Raw genomic sequence first — 19,083 nt, forward strand, 5'->3', positions numbered from 1 at the left:
TTAACAAATATTTTAAGCTATAAGTTTCAAGCTTTTCTTCAAATGGATACTGCTTTCTGAAGTCAAAGCTTTTAATGTCCAACTATAATTGTCTAAGCTGCAATTACAAAATGAACATGAAGAAACCACATGACAACTTACTACTGGACTTCAATAATTTGTAGTTTAGATTTATTTTAACACACTTAGAGGAACACAGAAACACACAGGATGAAGATAACTCCTGTCCTGTCTGATCATAAAAATATCTTCAAGTTATTTTCAGACTTTTCTCTTCATATGTGCTGTATGTTGCCAATGTGTATGTGGTCTGTGGTGTGGTGTGTGAGCATGTGTGTGTGTGTGTGTGTGGAGGGGGACAGTGTTTAGTCTGAAGCCATATTTAGTCTCTCTGGTCCTAAGAGGAGCCCTATAATCACACAAAACCTTTCTCTCTACTCATTACACACACACATACAATACAGGCACACACATGCATACACACACAGTGGCCTGTCATTAACAGTTCACACTAACCTCCCAGGCTGCACATGTGCGCACGCATACGGCGCACAAACACGCGTCAGGTTGTTTGCATGAATGCGGACGTACTTACACACGAGTATTGATGCGCAACCACATTTGTAAACATGAACATGTGCATCAAGTTTGAAAGCCCATGTGCACGTGATCTCACACACACAAAAACACACATGCAGAACCAGATGTGTGTCCAGCTGTGTGTCCAGCAGGCGTTCTGCTGCATGATCGTATTCAGTCTGGATGATCTGTCATCGATATTTTAACTTGACTTTAAATTCAATATGACACACAGACGGGATATTTTGCTGATCAAGAATGAAAAGCTAAACAGTCAGCTAAACAGCTGACTGATACATTCCCAATCCCAGCGTCACACTGCATATAAGTCACACATGTTCAGAGAAGGTCTCGACAAAGACCAATAATTTTAATACGACAAAAAAGCTGATCTGAGATGAGTATGCTTGTGCTTCAATAGTGAAAAATCCTGGCCTTGTTGTTGAGACATTAAAGATGCTACTCCTTTGGTGGGTTGCTAGTCAACAGTTGGTACATATCGTTGACAGGTCTCTGCGCCTGCTGTCCAGCTGCCACTTTAACAAAGCTGTTTATTAAATTTCTTAGATGTAGTAAAATAAGGGAAGTAAAACTTTCATTATAAAAAAATGTAAAGCATTATAAATAATAATGTTAATTAAAATATTTTACTACAGTTGTTTCACAATGAGAAGGGAGTGGCAATTCTCATACTTTACATGAGCCATGTTGTAATTAACTTCAACAAAAATTATGTCAAATGACAAGAGATATATGATTTATTTCAAATGAATTAAAGCAGCAGAGCTATGTTCCCACTTAAGAAAAAAAACTTCTGTGATGACTGATATTATATAGAGGAAAATAGATGTAATGTGGAAATTATATATAATGCAACATAATATCAAGAAATGTATACACTTATTTGTACAACATGCATGTTGTTAACTTAACACACCCTGAACCACAGTGACTGCAGCAGGCATTTTGCCTTCAGATATTTAACATTCTTTCCAAAACACATAATTCAATTCCAAACTATTTACATAATCCCGAATCTTGTGGTTGACATGTCATACTTGTGCTGGAAGCAGAATACAAAAGGATGTCCTTTTGGGGCTGTTTGAGTTTCTTGTTATGGCAGTGAAGTATAAACTGACCCCAAAAACCCCTTTTGATGAGTGTCAGTTACCAGACTAAAAAATATTATGTCAAATTAAATGTAATTTTCTCAAGCTTGTTATAATACCACAGGAACATACCAAATATGTAGCACTTCTCTGTTTAAACACGTAGATGCATTCATTATCATTGCTGTATGTATGATTTGAATGGACAGTTTGCGTTTGTCTGAGTGGCTTATGGGATTTGTGGGACAAATATTTGCAATAATTTCAAGTTTGCGTCATTTTCCCCGGACTCTCTATGACTAGACCACTGAACCGATGGGAATGATCTAAGTGATTACACTTGCTAGTTACTCATTCAATAGCTCGGAGACCGTGACTGTAAAAAAGTTTAAAAAAAATTAAAAAGACAATCCACAGAAATTGGTTTAGAATCAGCCAGTCAACTGCAGATGTGTTTTTTAGGTTTTTGAATCTGCAGCTTTGAAGGTCCAGTAAAGCTTATTTTTTTGCCAATTGAAAACTGAAAATGCCTAGCTTGGAGGGCTTATGAGCACTTGGCCAGCACAGTATTTGGAAATGCCAAATTTCTGTGCATCATGAGTGGAAAATGATTTCACAGGTGCAAAGTGTTTTTTTGTTTTTGTAAGAATATTGACTGTAAATCATTCAAATGTTAGGTCACTATAAAGCTGTGAAATCCTATGTTAGTTGTATATAATAATATTGTTTAGTGTTATACATTAATATGTTGATATTATTCAGTCTAAATCAATCATTTAATACATGAACACAGAGTTAATGTCTCTTTAACAGCTACAAGTCACTATTTTTCTCTTCTACTTTAACACAATGTGCAAATATTACACTAAAAATCCACATAATCTTAATATATATTTATATTATATGTAATATGTAACTTGACAGTCAATAGTACAGCAGTATTTATATATATTTGTAATTTAAAATAGAATTGTAAAGCCGTAGTTCTTCCTTTAGTTTTTGTTGTAACTCTGTTGTTAACTTTTTTTAATGACTAAATCTTAATTTGTTTCCAAGGTTATGAAGAATATAATATTTAATAACAAAATATACTAATTATGTCAGTTCATACGTGCATATTCCTTTACACAAACTTAGTAACACAACATGTTCATACAGCGTCCCCTGGTCCAACACTGAACCACACACTTGATGCAGTCCAGACCAGAGAGACCTGAGAAGCCAACAAACACACACACACACACAGCGCCAGGTCTGAGGTGATGGTTTTGGTTGTGGTCCCAGTGAAAACGACACTAATTTGGGGCTAAAGAGCTGTGGCAAGCTGCATCAAAATTCCAAAATCCTACAACTGTGAAAGACAAAAGCTCACTGAACGCTAACAAAGTTAATGCAGAGCAAATGAGATCAGCGTTAATGCAACAGTGATACTAGCAGTGATAACACAGTCCACGTTTGCTTTAATTGTTAATCCAATCAAACGCACTTGTAGCTTTGTAATGTGAGCTCCACACACACTTAACCATGGACACGCAACACACTTCCATAATTATAAAAGTCCACACACACTCACATTTGCACAAACTGCACAAACTCCAAAAACCACACTAAATAATTTGCAACTAAAAACACACTCTTGGCATTGCTGTGTATATACCTGAGTGTGTGTGTGTGTGTGTGTGCTGCCCCCACCATGTCTGTTTGCTTTTCTCTCAATGGCTTCCTTTGAAGGAGGCAAGGGAGGGGGGAAAAAAGAGGGAGAAGTGAGTGAGGGAGCGAGACAGAGACGAAAAAAATGAGGAGAACTCTGGGAATTCACTGCAACAAGATAAATATCCTCAGCTTGGCGTCACACGGCCGCCACACTCTCTTTTACTACACACACATACACACACACACACGCTGATTACAGAGTAAATATGTGTAATCTTATAAATCAGCCATTGTTTGGGAGGCGGAAGAAACAAACGCACATACACAACATGCAGACACAGACATGTTGACTTTGGAGAAAGTGAACTTGTGAGGTGATCAGTCAAGTAAGGTCACACACACGTGTTTTAATGGCATAAAGAATAGAATGTACAGACATTTCTTCTATTTATTGCCACCAGTTTGCTACTTCAATGGTTAATGGATCAAATCATTAGTAAAGGAGCCTCTGGTGTTACTTATTCTTTCTGCATCATTCTACACAAAGCAAAAAAAAAAAGAAAAAGCATGGCAATCCAAGTTTTACAAACCTACTGTTGTCTTTAACTGTCCAACTAACTGTAAACCAAAGTCAGGATAAATTATAGGAGCACATAACAGCACGGTTCAGAAAGCAAAGTGGTAATTGCATGTCCGAGCTTACAGTTTTAGTGCGCAATACTCTCAAGGACTGATAAAGCATGATCCCATTACAGTTTTTTCTCTCCCTCTCACATTCGGTTCTATTAGAGGTAGAGTCACTCGCTGATCACTGATACAGCTGTTTTACGAACGCAAATGCAGGTTTTCTAGCATTTTTCATGACACGAAAATGTCTAGTACAACATTACACTGCCAAACCACAAAATGCAGCACTGATTTCATACACCGTTTAGTTTGACTGCTCTACACAATGGTTTTCATAACCATATTATCACCTCCTTCTTCAAGACTGAGAGTGAAGAAGTTCTATTTAACAGAACAGAAATATGAACATCTCTTCCACCAAGTAATGAAATAGTGCCAGAAGATCAACAACTATCAGTTGTTACTAGGACACGTATTTTGGCTTATCTGACCGTCTCTACTGACCCTTCATTTGCTAGCAAAAGGCAACTGTTCTGCATGGTGTAGCTTGCCAGTGAAATTCATCTTTTTATTCATCAGCTTTTGCGGTCTTTATAAAGTAATCAGCAATATTCAAATTGTATTGTAATAAAAATGTATCAGCAACATTAAAAACAAAAGCAACCTATAACATCTAGTGAGTCAAGAGTCAAAATAAAATCTAAAAAGCTGCTCAATATTAGTTTATATCTAAAAAAAAACAGATGTCACCTGGAAATTACCCTTCTTTATATATAGTCATACTTGTTACTGTTTCTGCTTGAAAACCGGAGACAAACACACGCACAAATGTTTTCATGTTATGTTCAGAATCCATTAGTTACAGCTTTGGATGCAGTCTGCGTATATTGTTCCACTCTATTATAATTCAACAGACTGCCAGCTTGTCCCTTTTTTGCATATGGTCTCCATATATGCAGAGGATATCATTGTTCCATACGCACTCTATTCACAGCTAATTGAATCATGTAAAGACATACGCACATGCTGGGATCATTACTGCAATGGCATTTCCTTAATGAACAGGAATTTATTCATGAAAAATCAGATCCATGTGGCAAATTTCCTGTCGTGTAGATATAGTGTATCGGCAAGTCTGTGCCTGCCTGTATATGAAAAAGAAAGTTTTCACAGCAATGCAAAAACTACCGTAATCACACCCGATGATTCAATACCTTGTAGAACCAAGGAACAAGTAATTATTTTCTGTATGACTTTATCAGTCTCTCACATCATTGTGGAGAAATTTTGACCCACTCTTCTTTACAACTTTGCTTTACGTCAGTTAAGTTTGTGGGCATTTGTTCATACACAGCTCTACTAAGGTCCCACATCAACATTTCCATAGGGTTGAAGTTGTGTTTTCTGTTTCAGCCGTTCTGATGTAGATTTGCTGGTGTGCTCAGGAAAATGGTCCTGTTGTTTTGTTTGGATCATACAACAGGACAAGCCCAAATCACCACCCTTCCACCACCTTGCTTAACAGTTACTATTGAGAATTTGTGCTGGTATGCACTGCCAAACATTAAACATCTTCACTTTGCCTTCTCTGTCCAAAGGATGTTGTTCCAGAAGTCTTGTGGTTCGTTCAGATCACAATTTGAAACCAAAGCCACGTTCTTTTTACAAAGACGAGACTTTTTTCTTGCAACCTCACCAAACATGCTATACTTGCTCAGTCTTTTTCTAATTGTACTGTCTTGAATGTTAACATTTACCATGTTAACTGAGAACTGTGCATTTTGAGATGTAATGCTTGGGGTTTTGGAAGGTCTGATTTTGGGGTGAATTCATTGGCGCAAAGATTGTTGATTTGTGTTGACACAAACCTGAATGAAATGCAAACTGCCAAAACTTAATGAAGCACATTTGATTAACAACACCTTGTTGTTTGTCAAATAAACCTACTACTTTATTTTTCTTGTATTTTTTTTTTCTTGGAGAATGTTTTTTTAATGGAACAGCCCTTTCTCTATGTAGTTTTACATCCCCCTACCACTGTAGTCACTGCCACTAGTTCAGACCACAAAGCACAAATGGACATTTTCAATCACCACTCATCTGCAATCTTTTTACTCATAACATCACTGAAAGCATAAGTTTACAGTTTGTGGTCGACAACATAAAACTGCACACATTGTGTTGTGAGCTGCAAAGCTGATTTCATTTACTCTTTGGCTAAACAACAGCTTCCAAAGACCAAAGCAGAATGTAAACAGCACCCTGCTGTGGTTTTATATGTTGCAGTTCAAACTCTTGTGCCAGAGAAATGAGGTGGGAACTTATGAAACCATGACACAAGACCAAAATTGACCTTTGACCGCAGGGACAATTAGCAGTGTGCCAGGTCTCACTCGCATTGAAGAAGATTTCTGAAGTCAGTGTCCAGTATCAGAGTGTAAAATCAGAGCTGGGCCCATGCCACTGAACTATCAGTGTGTTTAATTAAAGCCACAGGGGGGAAAAAAGCCTTCAGTCTGTAATCTCTGCCTCTCTAATCTCTTCCCAGCATGACAGCTTTCCAACGTGGATGACTTATTAAATCTCAGCTTGGTGCTCAGCAACAGAACACAATGAGAAATGATGTGGTAAGCACAGTGAGAAGCCTTTCTATATAGTTAAAACCTTTTAATATTCTACCAGTAAGCCCAATATCAGAAGCAGGGTGAGATCGCACTGATGAAAATCTCTTCATCATACAGTTAAATTACTATCTTGTGCTTTTTTTAATTATTTCTTTGTCCTTCCAATGTAGCATTTCATTGTTTTCTCCTGTGCTTACTTCATTTCCTAGTTCTTCTACTATTTTTGTTACTAGTGCCAAACTTCCTAGACATAATAAATTCAAATTTCACCCTCTTTCCTTACACTCTGTAAACTTTCGCTGCTCTTTTCCTCTTTAGTGGCATGACGGAAAGATTGTATAACTCTGTCATTTGCAGGACAGACAGTAGACAGATGAAAGCAGATGAATGGGGAAAAGACAATAAAACTCAGATCTGTTCTTTGATTCCGTCAGCTGTGGGATCAGAGGACAGGATAGAAGGAAAGGCGGGGGAGAGGAGATGGTTTACGACTCTCCCTCCATCCGCCTAATTTATTTTTATGTGACTTCAATCTCTGTTCTATCTTCATTGCATGTCTCTTTAGTTTGATCTTTCTACATAGTTTACATTTCTGACTCATTTCTGCATCATTTTTTTGCATCCTCACAGAAGTTATTTAAATAGAAATGCTGTATTTCCACTGTTTAAAAAAAATAAACTGCATCATAATCCCTGTGACTAGGATTACCTGTAGTAATTTATACAAATTGCATCTGTGATTTTAATCCCATGTAAGCCTGCTACTTTCATAGCCTGTAAATTAAAGAGTCCAACATACAAATGCATCTCTGCGATTTTTGCCAACTATTTCCTCACAAGAGTTATAGAGCCTGTGTTAGCCATTACAAAGTAAGCAGGCATTTTGCATTTTTGGTGCAAATTCAGGAGGGCTTCTGCTGTTACACAGCATGGAAACCCACTGATAGGAGGAACAAAAGGAAAAAAAGCTCAAAACCATTAGAAGAGTTTGAGCAGGGTCATTTGTTTCAATAGTTATGTAGCAGGCTATTAATAATAACGTAGCTGGGGCCTCAGAAGATCCTAAATCGGAGTAAAATGGATACTTTGCTTTCCCTGCATGAATCTGCAGTATACACATAGATGTCAGAAGGTAATTTCTAAATTATATGTTTTTATGCACTTGTCTGTATTCTTTCCTCCATATTTCAGTATCTTCAGTCCATGACTTGCTATGGTTTCACATTTGGCATATCACAATTCTCAGTTTTTATTAAATTCTACATCCTTCTTGTGTTTGCCTTTTCATCTCTACATTTCTTCCATTCATTCCTGTATGAATTTCACCCTCTTGATCCCCTCCCTGACAGTCTCTCACCCCTCCCACCATTGACCATATCCACATGTTAATAATAAAGTCTCTTCCAGTTCAACCACATCTATGAGGAAATCCTTTGGCAGGTCATCTATGCCTCTCTGATAAAGAACAGTACAGATGTTTCATCCTCACTTTTCTCTTCCTCCCTCAGTGTTTTCTTTTCTTTTACATGACTTTCATACAGCAGCGTATGCTGGGTCCAAAAATGTGGCCGAGTGGAACCGATGTGGATTGTGCGTTATCCCACCCAAACCACTGCAGCATTTAATGAGCCCGAACCTGATTAAAATCTTGGGAAGATAAATAAAATGAAACTCGACCTGATCAAGCCTGAGGGAATAAGAAATTAGAGCCAGACTTGGACCAAATCCACGTGGTGGTCAGGGCAGGGCACATTTGTTTTGGGCTGGGAAGCAAAGCTTCATCACAAACATTTATCTGATCCTGCTGATATGACCAGGCTTTAAACAGTTAATCTGAAACATTTTAACTTTACACACACTCAATGATGAGCTAGTGCTACCTGGAATTAAATGGAAGGCCTATCTGAATCAAAAATAATTGAAAAAAGCTGACAAAATAATCCAATTTGTTTGTTCATGACTAATCAAAGTTGGAGAGCAGACAAAGCAATTAAAAGCAAAACTAGAAGAGGTAACAGTGTAACAGAAACATATGCAATGCCATGAGAATGGACCACAAAAAAAGTGGACAGCCAGCTTTAAACCTTACACACATGCAACGCCACATATGGTATAGCTGGCAAACATTTTAGGAGAGAAAACGCTTGTTTATACTGAGCAGACAGCACACGGGGAATCTTTAACATTCATTTGTGGAAAAAAATATCAGACTTTTCAGAAACCACATGCTTCATGTTTATCAGCTAGTTGCTAATGCTGTCTGTCTGCCAAATGGTGATGGGCAGGTTGCATACAAAGGGGTTTTTAGGGATTTTGTGCAGGAAACAGTTTCCTTATGTGGTTGAAAACTATGCTCATGATCAGAATGAGAGTAAACCAAAACGCTAATGATCCAGGCCGCAAAACCACAACTGTGAGCTCAAAGATACTATAAAGTTCCTCAGAGCTGATTGGAACGGTATAGATTATTCTCTCTAAGATAAAGCAATGCAGCTTGCACATTTTCTTTACTGTTTATATGAAAATATTAACCAAGATGTTCTAGCTGCTCAGGTTTAATTCTAAAGATGTAAAGCAAATGCATTCAAGATAATAAACAGTTAGATCATGAAAGGACAGGAGTTAAACAACGGCTAAAAATAACTTTCTCTTTCTTATTGGGCTGACTACCTGCCTGCAGGCCATCACCTGGAATCTTCACCCGGAGGCTCTAACAGTCTATATGCAGGTGTGTCTGTGTGTATCTGGAGATAAAGTAGGCTTTGCTAAGACTCCCCCTAAAAAAAAAAAAAAAAGACAAAATCTCACACCTAGGAGACAAGCGTCCCCAATCACGCACACACACTCACAGAATCACGTACAGAAAACTGAATCTCAGTCAGCTGAATGAAAGACAACCATTCATTGATAAGACAGTCACATAAACAGACCTTCTGAAGGAAAACAGTTTTCTGAAGAAAAACAAACCAGTCCACGACCGCCCCTCTGTGCTCCACAGATGGGTCTCAGTGTATGTGTGTGTGTGAGGGTGAGAGAAGACATCTAATGAGTTTAAATCTGTGTGTTCATGGGGACAAATATCTCCTGGGGGAATAAAATTATTAAGAGTGAGACAGAGAAAGAGAGAGGAAGTGGAAGTTTATCGACTCCCATCGTCCCTTTAATCTCATACGTAAAAACACACACGTGAACTAAGAGGCTGCCAGTTACACCAGAGAAATACACATATTCTACCTCTCCTTGTTAATGTGTTAACACATCACCGTCATCTAAGAGAAGAGTTCATGTATAGATACACGGAAGACAGATGAAAGGAGTACATAAAGACAGATCTGAGAGCTTCATCATAAAGCATGCTTATGATGTATAGGTTTCATTAACAAAGCAGCAACTTTAATAGCTTGTTTCAGGATTTTCAAAATCCTGATTTACATAATTGACTTTTTCTAGTACAAAATGGAAGATTAACTTCGCAGAAATATATCTCTTCAATTTTTCTGCTAACACAAGCAGATGAATGTATGCAAAATCTGTGAGACTTACATTTGAAAATACAGTACTGTGCAAAAGTTTTAAGCAGGTGAGGGAAAAATGCTGTAAACAAAGAATGCTTTCAGAAATGGAAGTGTTAATTACTTATTGTCATCAATCGAAAAAATTGCAGTGAATGAACAAAAGAGAAATCTAAATCAAATCAATATTTGGTGTGACCATCCTTATCACATCCTTCTGTCTCTTCATGTAGTCGCACACACACTCAGTGATGCTGAGATCAGAGCATTATGGGGGTCATACCATCACTTCCAGTAGTTTGTGCTCTTCTTTACGCTGACTTTGGCTGTATGTTTGGGGTCATTGTCCTTTTACAGAATACATTTGGGGCCAATAAACAATCATTTATATTTCTGAAAGCATTCTTTGTTTACAGTACTTTTTCACACCTGCCTAAAACTTTTGCGCAGTCCTGTACCTAATCCAAGAAAAAAGTAAAACTTACCAAGAATCAGTCAGAGATTTAAGTAATAGATTTCAAATTTTCAAGGACAACACATTGAAATTTGATATCCAACCCTAGCATACTGACTTCAATTTGGTTCCTCGTGGTTCCTGGTAACAGAGAGTAGGAGTATAGTTGCATTACACCCAAATGATATTTAGTTTTCTTCAGTTCATATTGTTGTATCAATGTTGGTAAATGTGTATCTTTACCTCTCCATTACATGTGTGATTACATGCTGAGTCACAAATATCAAACAGAAGGTCAGGTTAGAGTTCTTCATGACTTTATGTGTTACTCTTTTCAATTGGCTGTTGGAAATTTCTGGTGTCTGTATTTAATTTATTGTTGTGAATTTGGTCTAAATCGCTGGTTCTATTTTGTTAATTTATCAACTTCAGAAATTTTGCACAGCCAAATAAGGGGGGAAAACATGCAAGTATAATCTTGTAAAGTGTTTGAACTTATATAGAAACATAGCATACAAACACAGCCAGCAATCTCCATCACAAATATATATCTGCAAAATTATGATTACACACATTAATACACATATAGGTACACAAACAAATGGCCAAATATATACACCTTCCTCATGCACTCTTTGATACACACCCACATAGATACATGGTGTGAGAAGCCTGGCTGTTAATGGCGGTGGTCCTGTTCTCCACAGTGGGATCAGTGTTTAGCCATGTTTAGAGCTCCATTTGGGGCCAGATAAATCAAGCTGCTGTCTACTAGAGGCCTCCATTAGGGGCCCTGCGAGGCCAGTGTACGGCCTGTCAGTCACGCCGTCAGTCAGTGAGCTGCCCTCTTCCAACGTTTGAACTCATAATTACAGAGAGACTCAGCTTGGCTTGGAGCGGCCTGGCTCCCGAGCCCCCCACCACTTCCCAGACAGCCGTGCTTGTTAGCCCAACGCTAATGCTAATACTAATACTAACAAACGGTGGAATTTCACCTCCAGAGGAAATAGAAGAAAATATTTATGGAAACAGAAAAGTCCCCTTTGGCTTTTTTCTTCTTTCAATTCCACAAATTGTTTTAGGGGATTTAGTTTTTATTTCTATGAATGACAGTCCTGAGTTCTCCCTTGAATTTGAGAGGCAGATGAGGTAGCTACAAGGAGGAGCACTGCCAGTCAAACCTCTAGTACCCATAAATTAATCAAACACCAGTTAGAGGGGGAGCGTGTAAAATACAGGGGATGTGATGACTGATGACTTTTTAAGGAGGGACCAGGGAGGGAGGTGGAAGAGAAACACACCTCCAACCAGGACAGAAGACAGAAGCGCTCACAGGGCAGAGCTGGAAATTTCCTGGAGCCACCAAACAAACTGGTGGATTTTGTCCATAGCTGGTTTCTCTTCTATACGAGCCACTCTGACACAAAAATAATCATTCATGGGTCTTACTCTATTCTGAAACTCATCAATCATATTCGGCTAGTTCAAGCACTTGGTGTATTTTGGAATCAAGCCACTGTATTCGGCACATGAAAAAGTTTACACGAACACACATAAAGTAAGACGTGGCTTGCTAGCTCTTAGGAATTCATGAATAAAATATAGGCCCATAAAGGCAGCATGAACAATGGAAATATTATCCTCGGCTGCATAAATGCACAGCCGACCACAGAGTATTCTCACAGGGAGCTCATTCCTCTTATCTCTGACGGCGCGTCGGCGATTGCCGGCCACTGCATGTGGAGACACACACCGCTAACGAGGGGGAAATCCCCCCTCGTTTGCCCAAGATTGATGCAGAAAATTTACCCAGCAGACATTCCTCTGAGCCAAAATGAAAGAGGTGCCTAGTTCACCAGCATTCCTGTTTAGCCGCACATTCCTTTGCCATCCTAACAACAGTGTGAATGCACCCATGGAGCCGCAGCTTCATGGGATAAACCTCCACAAAACATCTTATGTTCTTACTCCAACAAGGTTTTACCTGGTAGGCTTTTGACCTGGTTAAATGACCTGGTAAAAATCATGAACAATATATTACCTTCCTACATCAAGAACACTGAAATGCCTCTGAGCAAACTGTTGCAACTATTGAAATGGAAACCCAAAAGGTGACTCTACATTTAACCAAATGACTGTTAAATACTATTTGTTGCAGAAAAGTTTGAACTGTAAGAACTTTAAAAATGCATTTTAGACAAATTAAAAATAGAAACAAGGATACATGCAGATAACACTGGTTGATTAGAAATGACAAGAAAATGAAAAAGAATTCATAACCCTTAAATCTATAAACAGAAACTATGATTCAAGATCAAATAAAAGAAATAAAACAAATAAATAAAAGAACAGATAAAAACACCAAATTAATAGCAAATTAAGGCTTATCTAATGTCCTTGTCAAGCCTTCTAATAAAAATGAAGATATGATGTATCCTCACAAAATTCATCCAGTTACAGAATTCAAACTGCTGAGTTGGCCCTGGCATCAGCAGCATGACTCTTAATACTGACATGAATTATTAATTTGATGCATTCATCACTCTTCCGACCAGCCCGTCGATAGCCTCCATTATGGCGGGTGTGTATACATTACAGAGTGTATAGTGTGTCAGAAACTTCCCGCATACAGGCCGCTGGATGGCGGGAAGAGAGGAAGACACAGAAAGAGAGAGAGAGAGAGAGAGAGAGAGAGAGAGAGAGAGAGAGAGAGAGAGAGAGAGAGAGAGAGGGGGGAAAAAGTGTGATGGACAGGAGTGACACCAGAACGCATTAGCTTGAGGAGGCAGAGTCAAAATTTCAAAGGTATAAACAGCTAAAAAGAGAAAGAAAGTGTGAGCCAATGGCTTTTTGAGAGGAGATTTAAACTCCGGCCAGGAAGTCTTAAGAGTTATAAGGTTACATGTCAAAGTCAAAAAACAACAATGTCCAGTAATACAATGTGATATCATCACATTACTGTAAATTGAAAGAAATGATGAATTTAAATTACATTAATTCACTAAAATTGATAAGTGACAAGTTATTTTGAGTTACACCAATACTTTTCTATCAAAGCCTTGGTGAAAGTAAAAGTACGGCTCCAGCATGGCAACAAGTCAGTGCACGACAAACCATTGATTACAGTGATCATTTAAGTCAAGTTGCTGTTATTGTCACGGATCTTCAAAATGAGTAAATTAGTGACTAAAAACAAAGTATCTGTGTACACAGAGTTATTTAATTTTACATGAGCTCACCGTATTAAAAAAAACAGAAAGAAAAAACCCCTGCAGATTAATGATTACCAATTAATTAATCAAAGGTCCTCTCTAAAGTTTTACTCACCAAAATTGGTACCAGCAATTAAAAACATTAAATATGTTCCAGAATGCTGAAAAATTATCACGTCTTACATCTTAGACTCTTGAAAGTTCCTTCCTATAGAAACAGGTAAAAACTGCCTTTTTTTTTTTTTTTTTTTTTTGCATTTGTGGATATACATGTTAAAACCACAGCTGTAATCGCCTCAAGACACTTTATATTTTAAGGTAAAGACAAATAATAATACAAAGAAAACCCCAACAATCAGATGAGCCCCTTTGAACAAGCACTTGGCAAAAGTGGGAAGGAAAAACTCCGTTTTAACAGGAAGTAACCTCTGGCAGAACCAGGCTCAGAAAAGGATAGCGATCAACCACAATTTCACAACAGTTATTTGAAATTTAAATTAAAAAATGTTTAGTTCTGCGTGATATGTCATGATGTTATCAGGCTGCCTGGCAACCACTAAAATGACCTGCTTTTCGCTTTATGCAGCTATGACAGTTTATGAAATCAATTTTATGATTAGAATGTCATGACAATAATATTCAATATACATCCACAAAAATGAATTATATAGGACACATTATAATGTCTTCATGTTGCCCAGTAACCAGCTAGAAACGGGCTAATGTGGCTCACTTTTTGCATTTATGCAACTACAACATTTTATTAAAGCATCAAATCATTTTAATTTCACAACCAACAGCACAGAGAGCCCAAACAATACTGCAGTATAGGCATGTGCTAATTAGCCAAATTTACTACAAAACCGCTCTGAGCATGTGGAATGAGCATGAAGTCATATCAGTACAGAAAGGTATGTGAACACATGCAGCAGTATATTTATTTATGATTATTATTTATTTTGATTACCTTAAAATGATCAGACACTACTCCCCAAATCACTTATCCAGCTGAGGGGTGCCATGAATGGTATTTTAACATGTGAAGAGCAGTGTGGGGTTCATGACATGCATGCCATTTCAGTAACCTACCCTTTCAATAGCCCAGATTTTTTAATGTTATAAAAAAAATTAGATAAATGTTCTGAAATTACCCGCTGATGATTTTTAAAAAATCTCTTTCAGCATGTCTAAAAACGCTGCTGTTGATGTATGAGCACAATAAGTACTGCTGAATAAATGGTTAAGGTGGTAGGCATTCAGCAGACCCACACATTAACATTTAAGGCAGACATGTTTAGATCAGGCTCTCTGATTGCTTATCCTGGCAAGAGTCAAGACAACCCAAGGTGAACACTATTTATTTGGGTTAAAATGGCAATTAGAACTTCAACAAGCTCATTAATTTCCGCTCATTAAGCTCCAACAAACTCTCAGAGCTCTGGAAGTTAATTTGCATTAAATTAAGGTATTGTTAGTGCACGCTGTTGGACAGAGAAAGCGGCTCTGATCACACAAAGCCAAACAGTAATGTACTGAAAGCTTTAACAGCTAATGAAGAGATGATGTCACCTAGCCCTGCTATGTTAACGAGAGGCTAATGGAAGGTGGAAGTAATGACCGCCAAGTCAAGAATTAGAATAAACAATAGGGGCAAGCAACCATCACTTTGTCTAACAAACACATACGTGCAATATCACGGTGACACTAGTACTGCTCCACCCTCCAATACCTCACAGTTAAACAAAGAGAGACAAAAGCTGAACAGCTGCTTTGTTTTAAAATCGACTTTATACGGACCTCAGCTGCACATGCCAGTGTGTCTCTACAGTTTAAACGACATTCACTTACACTGAGCCTTCTCCTGCCCAATGAATAATCTCAACTGAATGGCCAACACGTTCTCATTTCAGGGTGACAAATACTTCAGTTCTGTCAGCCGCTGGTGTCACATTGACACAAATATCTATATATCTGTAAATATAAGAGTCTTTCATTTCCTGATTAGATCTTAACACTAAGCCAACATGTTGAAAAATAACACTCAACCACTGCAAAGAAATCACCTGTTGAGAAATCCATGTACCCTACATTGCCCAGGCCTGGTCTATTAGAAAATAAAGCAAAAAGACACCTTTCGCATACCTGACCAACGTAACCATCTTTGATAAAACTTAAGTATCATATAATCTTACTCATATCTAATACTAACTCTACCCCTGAAACCAATCTGAACCCCCAAACACCCTTTAAAGGTGCCAAAATGTGAGCACTGGCCAAAATGTTCTCACCTTCCACAAGTATCCTCATGAGAGCTAATAGTCCAACTGGTCCTCACAAATATACACACAGCACACACAGAGACACACTGTGATGATGTGTTAGTGTAGATTTATAGTGTGAGGGCTACATTTTGGAGATTTATAGACTTCCTCTGTTTAGGTGATTAGCTGTGTGCTCACACCCAGTTGGACACACACACACACACACACACACACACACACACACACACACACACACACACACACACACACACACACACTTTAGACAGGGCACTGGGCTGATACTTTTGTTCCCAAGTACATATGCTCCCTTTCGTTCTTGTGTGAGTGTGCTTTCAAGATGACACAAAACAGCATAAAAACATAGGGAAACACATGCTAAGCCAGCCCTAAAGTTTCTTGTACCCGGCCCTCCTGGAAGTTTCTAAGGTACCATGAGGTCATATAAGATGTCTTGCTTTGTGCTTGTTCCACATGCCTGAGGGTCTCTTCTCAGAGTTGTCCCAAACAGATGCTGAACTACGTCAGATGGCTTCTTTGAATAATAGCTTCTCCCTCTTTAATATTGGCGTTTGGAGTTACATCAGACAGTGCGGGTATCTAAGACTCCAAGCAAAAAAGCAAACCTCAATGCATGTGTCTGACCTGGCTGTAAGTGGCATCCATTAGCGTGTCAAGGTTCTGCAGGGGTGCTGGGGTTTTGTCCTTGAACCGAGTCAGCAGGCGGCGCTGGATGGCTCGGAACTGGACTGCTCGCTCCGACAGCAGGTCCTGATATTTCTGAGCACTGACACGCAGCTAAGAGACAAAGTGACAAATATTTAACAGACAAATTGTGGTTTAACTTAATAAAATTAAATAAAGGTGACAGATGACAGAACTGATAATAACTAAATTGACTGATATTTAAGTCATTTCTTTTTTAATCCCTGACCCTTGACAATGAAGGATTTACACCACTTCGGTGTGTGTTAGTACCTGGAAGTGCTTGTCTACAGACAGGAAGTACTCCTCCAGTGGGAGAGGTCCACTGAAACTTTTCTTGAAATCCTTGATTCCCAATTTGGAGAAATGCTGGTCAAACCTGTGGACCAGCTCCTTCACAACCAACCACATGTCTTCAAAACTGTCGCTCTGAATACGGTAACGTTCTGACAAACACACACATAAAATAATATCAAATATTTATGCATATATGGAAAATATAATTGATGATACATGCTAACGAAAGATGGTTAGAGATCTTAAATAGTTAAAACTATCTAAACCACTGAGCCTTGTGTAATGTGTAAATGTGTATGCAACTAAGAACATATATTTAAACACCTGGTACTAAAGTTTGTTAAGAATGAAACACCAAACGAATATAAGTAGTGACACAGTGACAAGTGATACTTATAAAAAGATCTCTAAGAACCAGAAATGGATTAAGGGGATATACAGTTTTAGAATCACAGGTGCCACTTTAGCTCAGTGGATGAGCAGAAAACCACATGTTGCACGGCCAAAGAGTGGCGGTCTGGGTTCGAATCCTATCCCGGCCCTTTGCTGCATATCTTCTTTATCTTTCTCACCCTACTTTCCTCTGTGTCTATCTTCACTGCTTCACTATCCAAAAGAGGAAAAAACAAACAAAAAACCTGAAAATAACAATAAAAAAGTTTTTGAATTATCTTAATATGAATGTCTCATATTAACTCCTGAAAGCTGTCAGTGAATACAATTCAGATCTTACAACTTATTAGTACACAGACCAAAGAGGTTTGTAAAAGTCCATGGAAGTGATGCAAGAAGTCAGACTTAAAGTGGTGTATGTAAAAATTAAAAGCTCAGTATCAGGTATATAGAGCCTATCTCAGCTGACACTCAGCTAGAGGCGGGGTACACCTTGGGCAGGTTACTATAGAGACAATCCTTCATGCTCAGAAAAGAAAGAAAGAAGGTTCTTAGTGAGGGTACTCAAGGAGCTACTCAACCTTTGACCAACCGGTTGCGAACCTACAACATTCTTGCCGTAAGATTATAATACAGTGGTCCCTCGTTTATCACGGGAGTTACGTTCTAAAAATAACCCGCGATAGGTGAAATCTCTGAAGTAGCCAGCTTTAATTTGTACAATTATTATAGCTGTCTTACAGCTGTAAAACCCCCTCACTACACACTTTATACACTTTTCTCAGACAGGCATGAAAATTTCTCTCATGTTTAAAAACTACCAAAGTTGAAAACCTTCGGCCAAAAAATAAGTCCAGTGTTATAGAATGACACCAAAGATCAAACCCTGTTTTCAGGTCCAGAACATGGGAATAGAGCAGCTGCGAGAGAATTCAACATTAATGAATCAATAGAGGAAGCAAGAAGAATGAGTTGAGTAAAGTTTGAGTTGAGTAAAGTTTGACTTATCTGACTGTTTTGTTTCCCTTAATCCCGTGCGCCTTATGGTCTGAAAAATACGGTAACTTCTACCTTCCTTTAGCATGTCCAGAAGTTCATCCTTTTGTGCGATGGTTAGCATCGTCCTCTGCCTTTTGGGTGCTACCGCAGGTGCCTTGTTGTGTTTGTTGGGGAGAAAACTTACAAACATACAGTACAGCACTTCAGAGTCACACTGCTAGTGATCGAAGATTTATGTAAATTCGACAAGCTGAATGCATTCTGTACTGTACATGAGAAAGGCACGAGACTGACTGACAATTGTCTACAGCCAATCAGGATGCAGAACACAATGCGCTGTAAAAAAAAAAAAAAAAGAAGAAGAAGAAAAAAAAAGCATACACAAAAAAATCCGCAAAACTGCGAAGCCACGAAAGGTGAACCGCATTATAGCGAGGGACCACTGTACTTACCAAACTACCTATTCTCTTTTAATCCAACAGGTATCAACAAAAGGTCCTCAAAGACTCCAAGAAATACAAAAGGGCAGGATTTTCTATCACAAGTAATTGAAACCTATCAAAAGAAATTAGCAGGTGAAGACAGCCTATGAGAAAGACATCTGGTAAAAAAAAATAGACACCTGGAACAGGACTGTATT

The 19,083-nt window shown here is 38.3% G+C and overlaps 1 protein-coding gene across 4 annotated transcripts in view; it reads right to left on the minus strand.

Annotated features, from left to right (window-relative positions):
* The window catches only part of bbs9 (Bardet-Biedl syndrome 9), a 174,599-nt gene that overhangs the window by 97,608 nt on the left and 57,908 nt on the right, over positions 1–19,083 (minus strand). For all 4 annotated transcript variants that reach the window (XM_085292468.1, XM_085292470.1, XM_085292469.1 and 1 more), the window contains 2 exons: positions 17,028–17,200; positions 16,695–16,847 (listed from right to left, as the gene is read on the minus strand). In XM_085292468.1, the coding sequence (XP_085148594.1) occupies positions 16,695–16,847; positions 17,028–17,200 (326 nt within the window). The remainder of the gene's footprint in view (positions 1–16,694; positions 16,848–17,027; positions 17,201–19,083) is intronic.

Source organism: Mchenga conophoros, linkage group LG11 (assembly GCF_057382185.1).
Source record: "Mchenga conophoros isolate Kocher_MC1m ecotype Shallow Benthic linkage group LG11, M_conophoros_male_GT1.1, whole genome shotgun sequence".
Lineage (NCBI taxonomy): Eukaryota > Metazoa > Chordata > Actinopteri > Cichliformes > Cichlidae > Mchenga > Mchenga conophoros.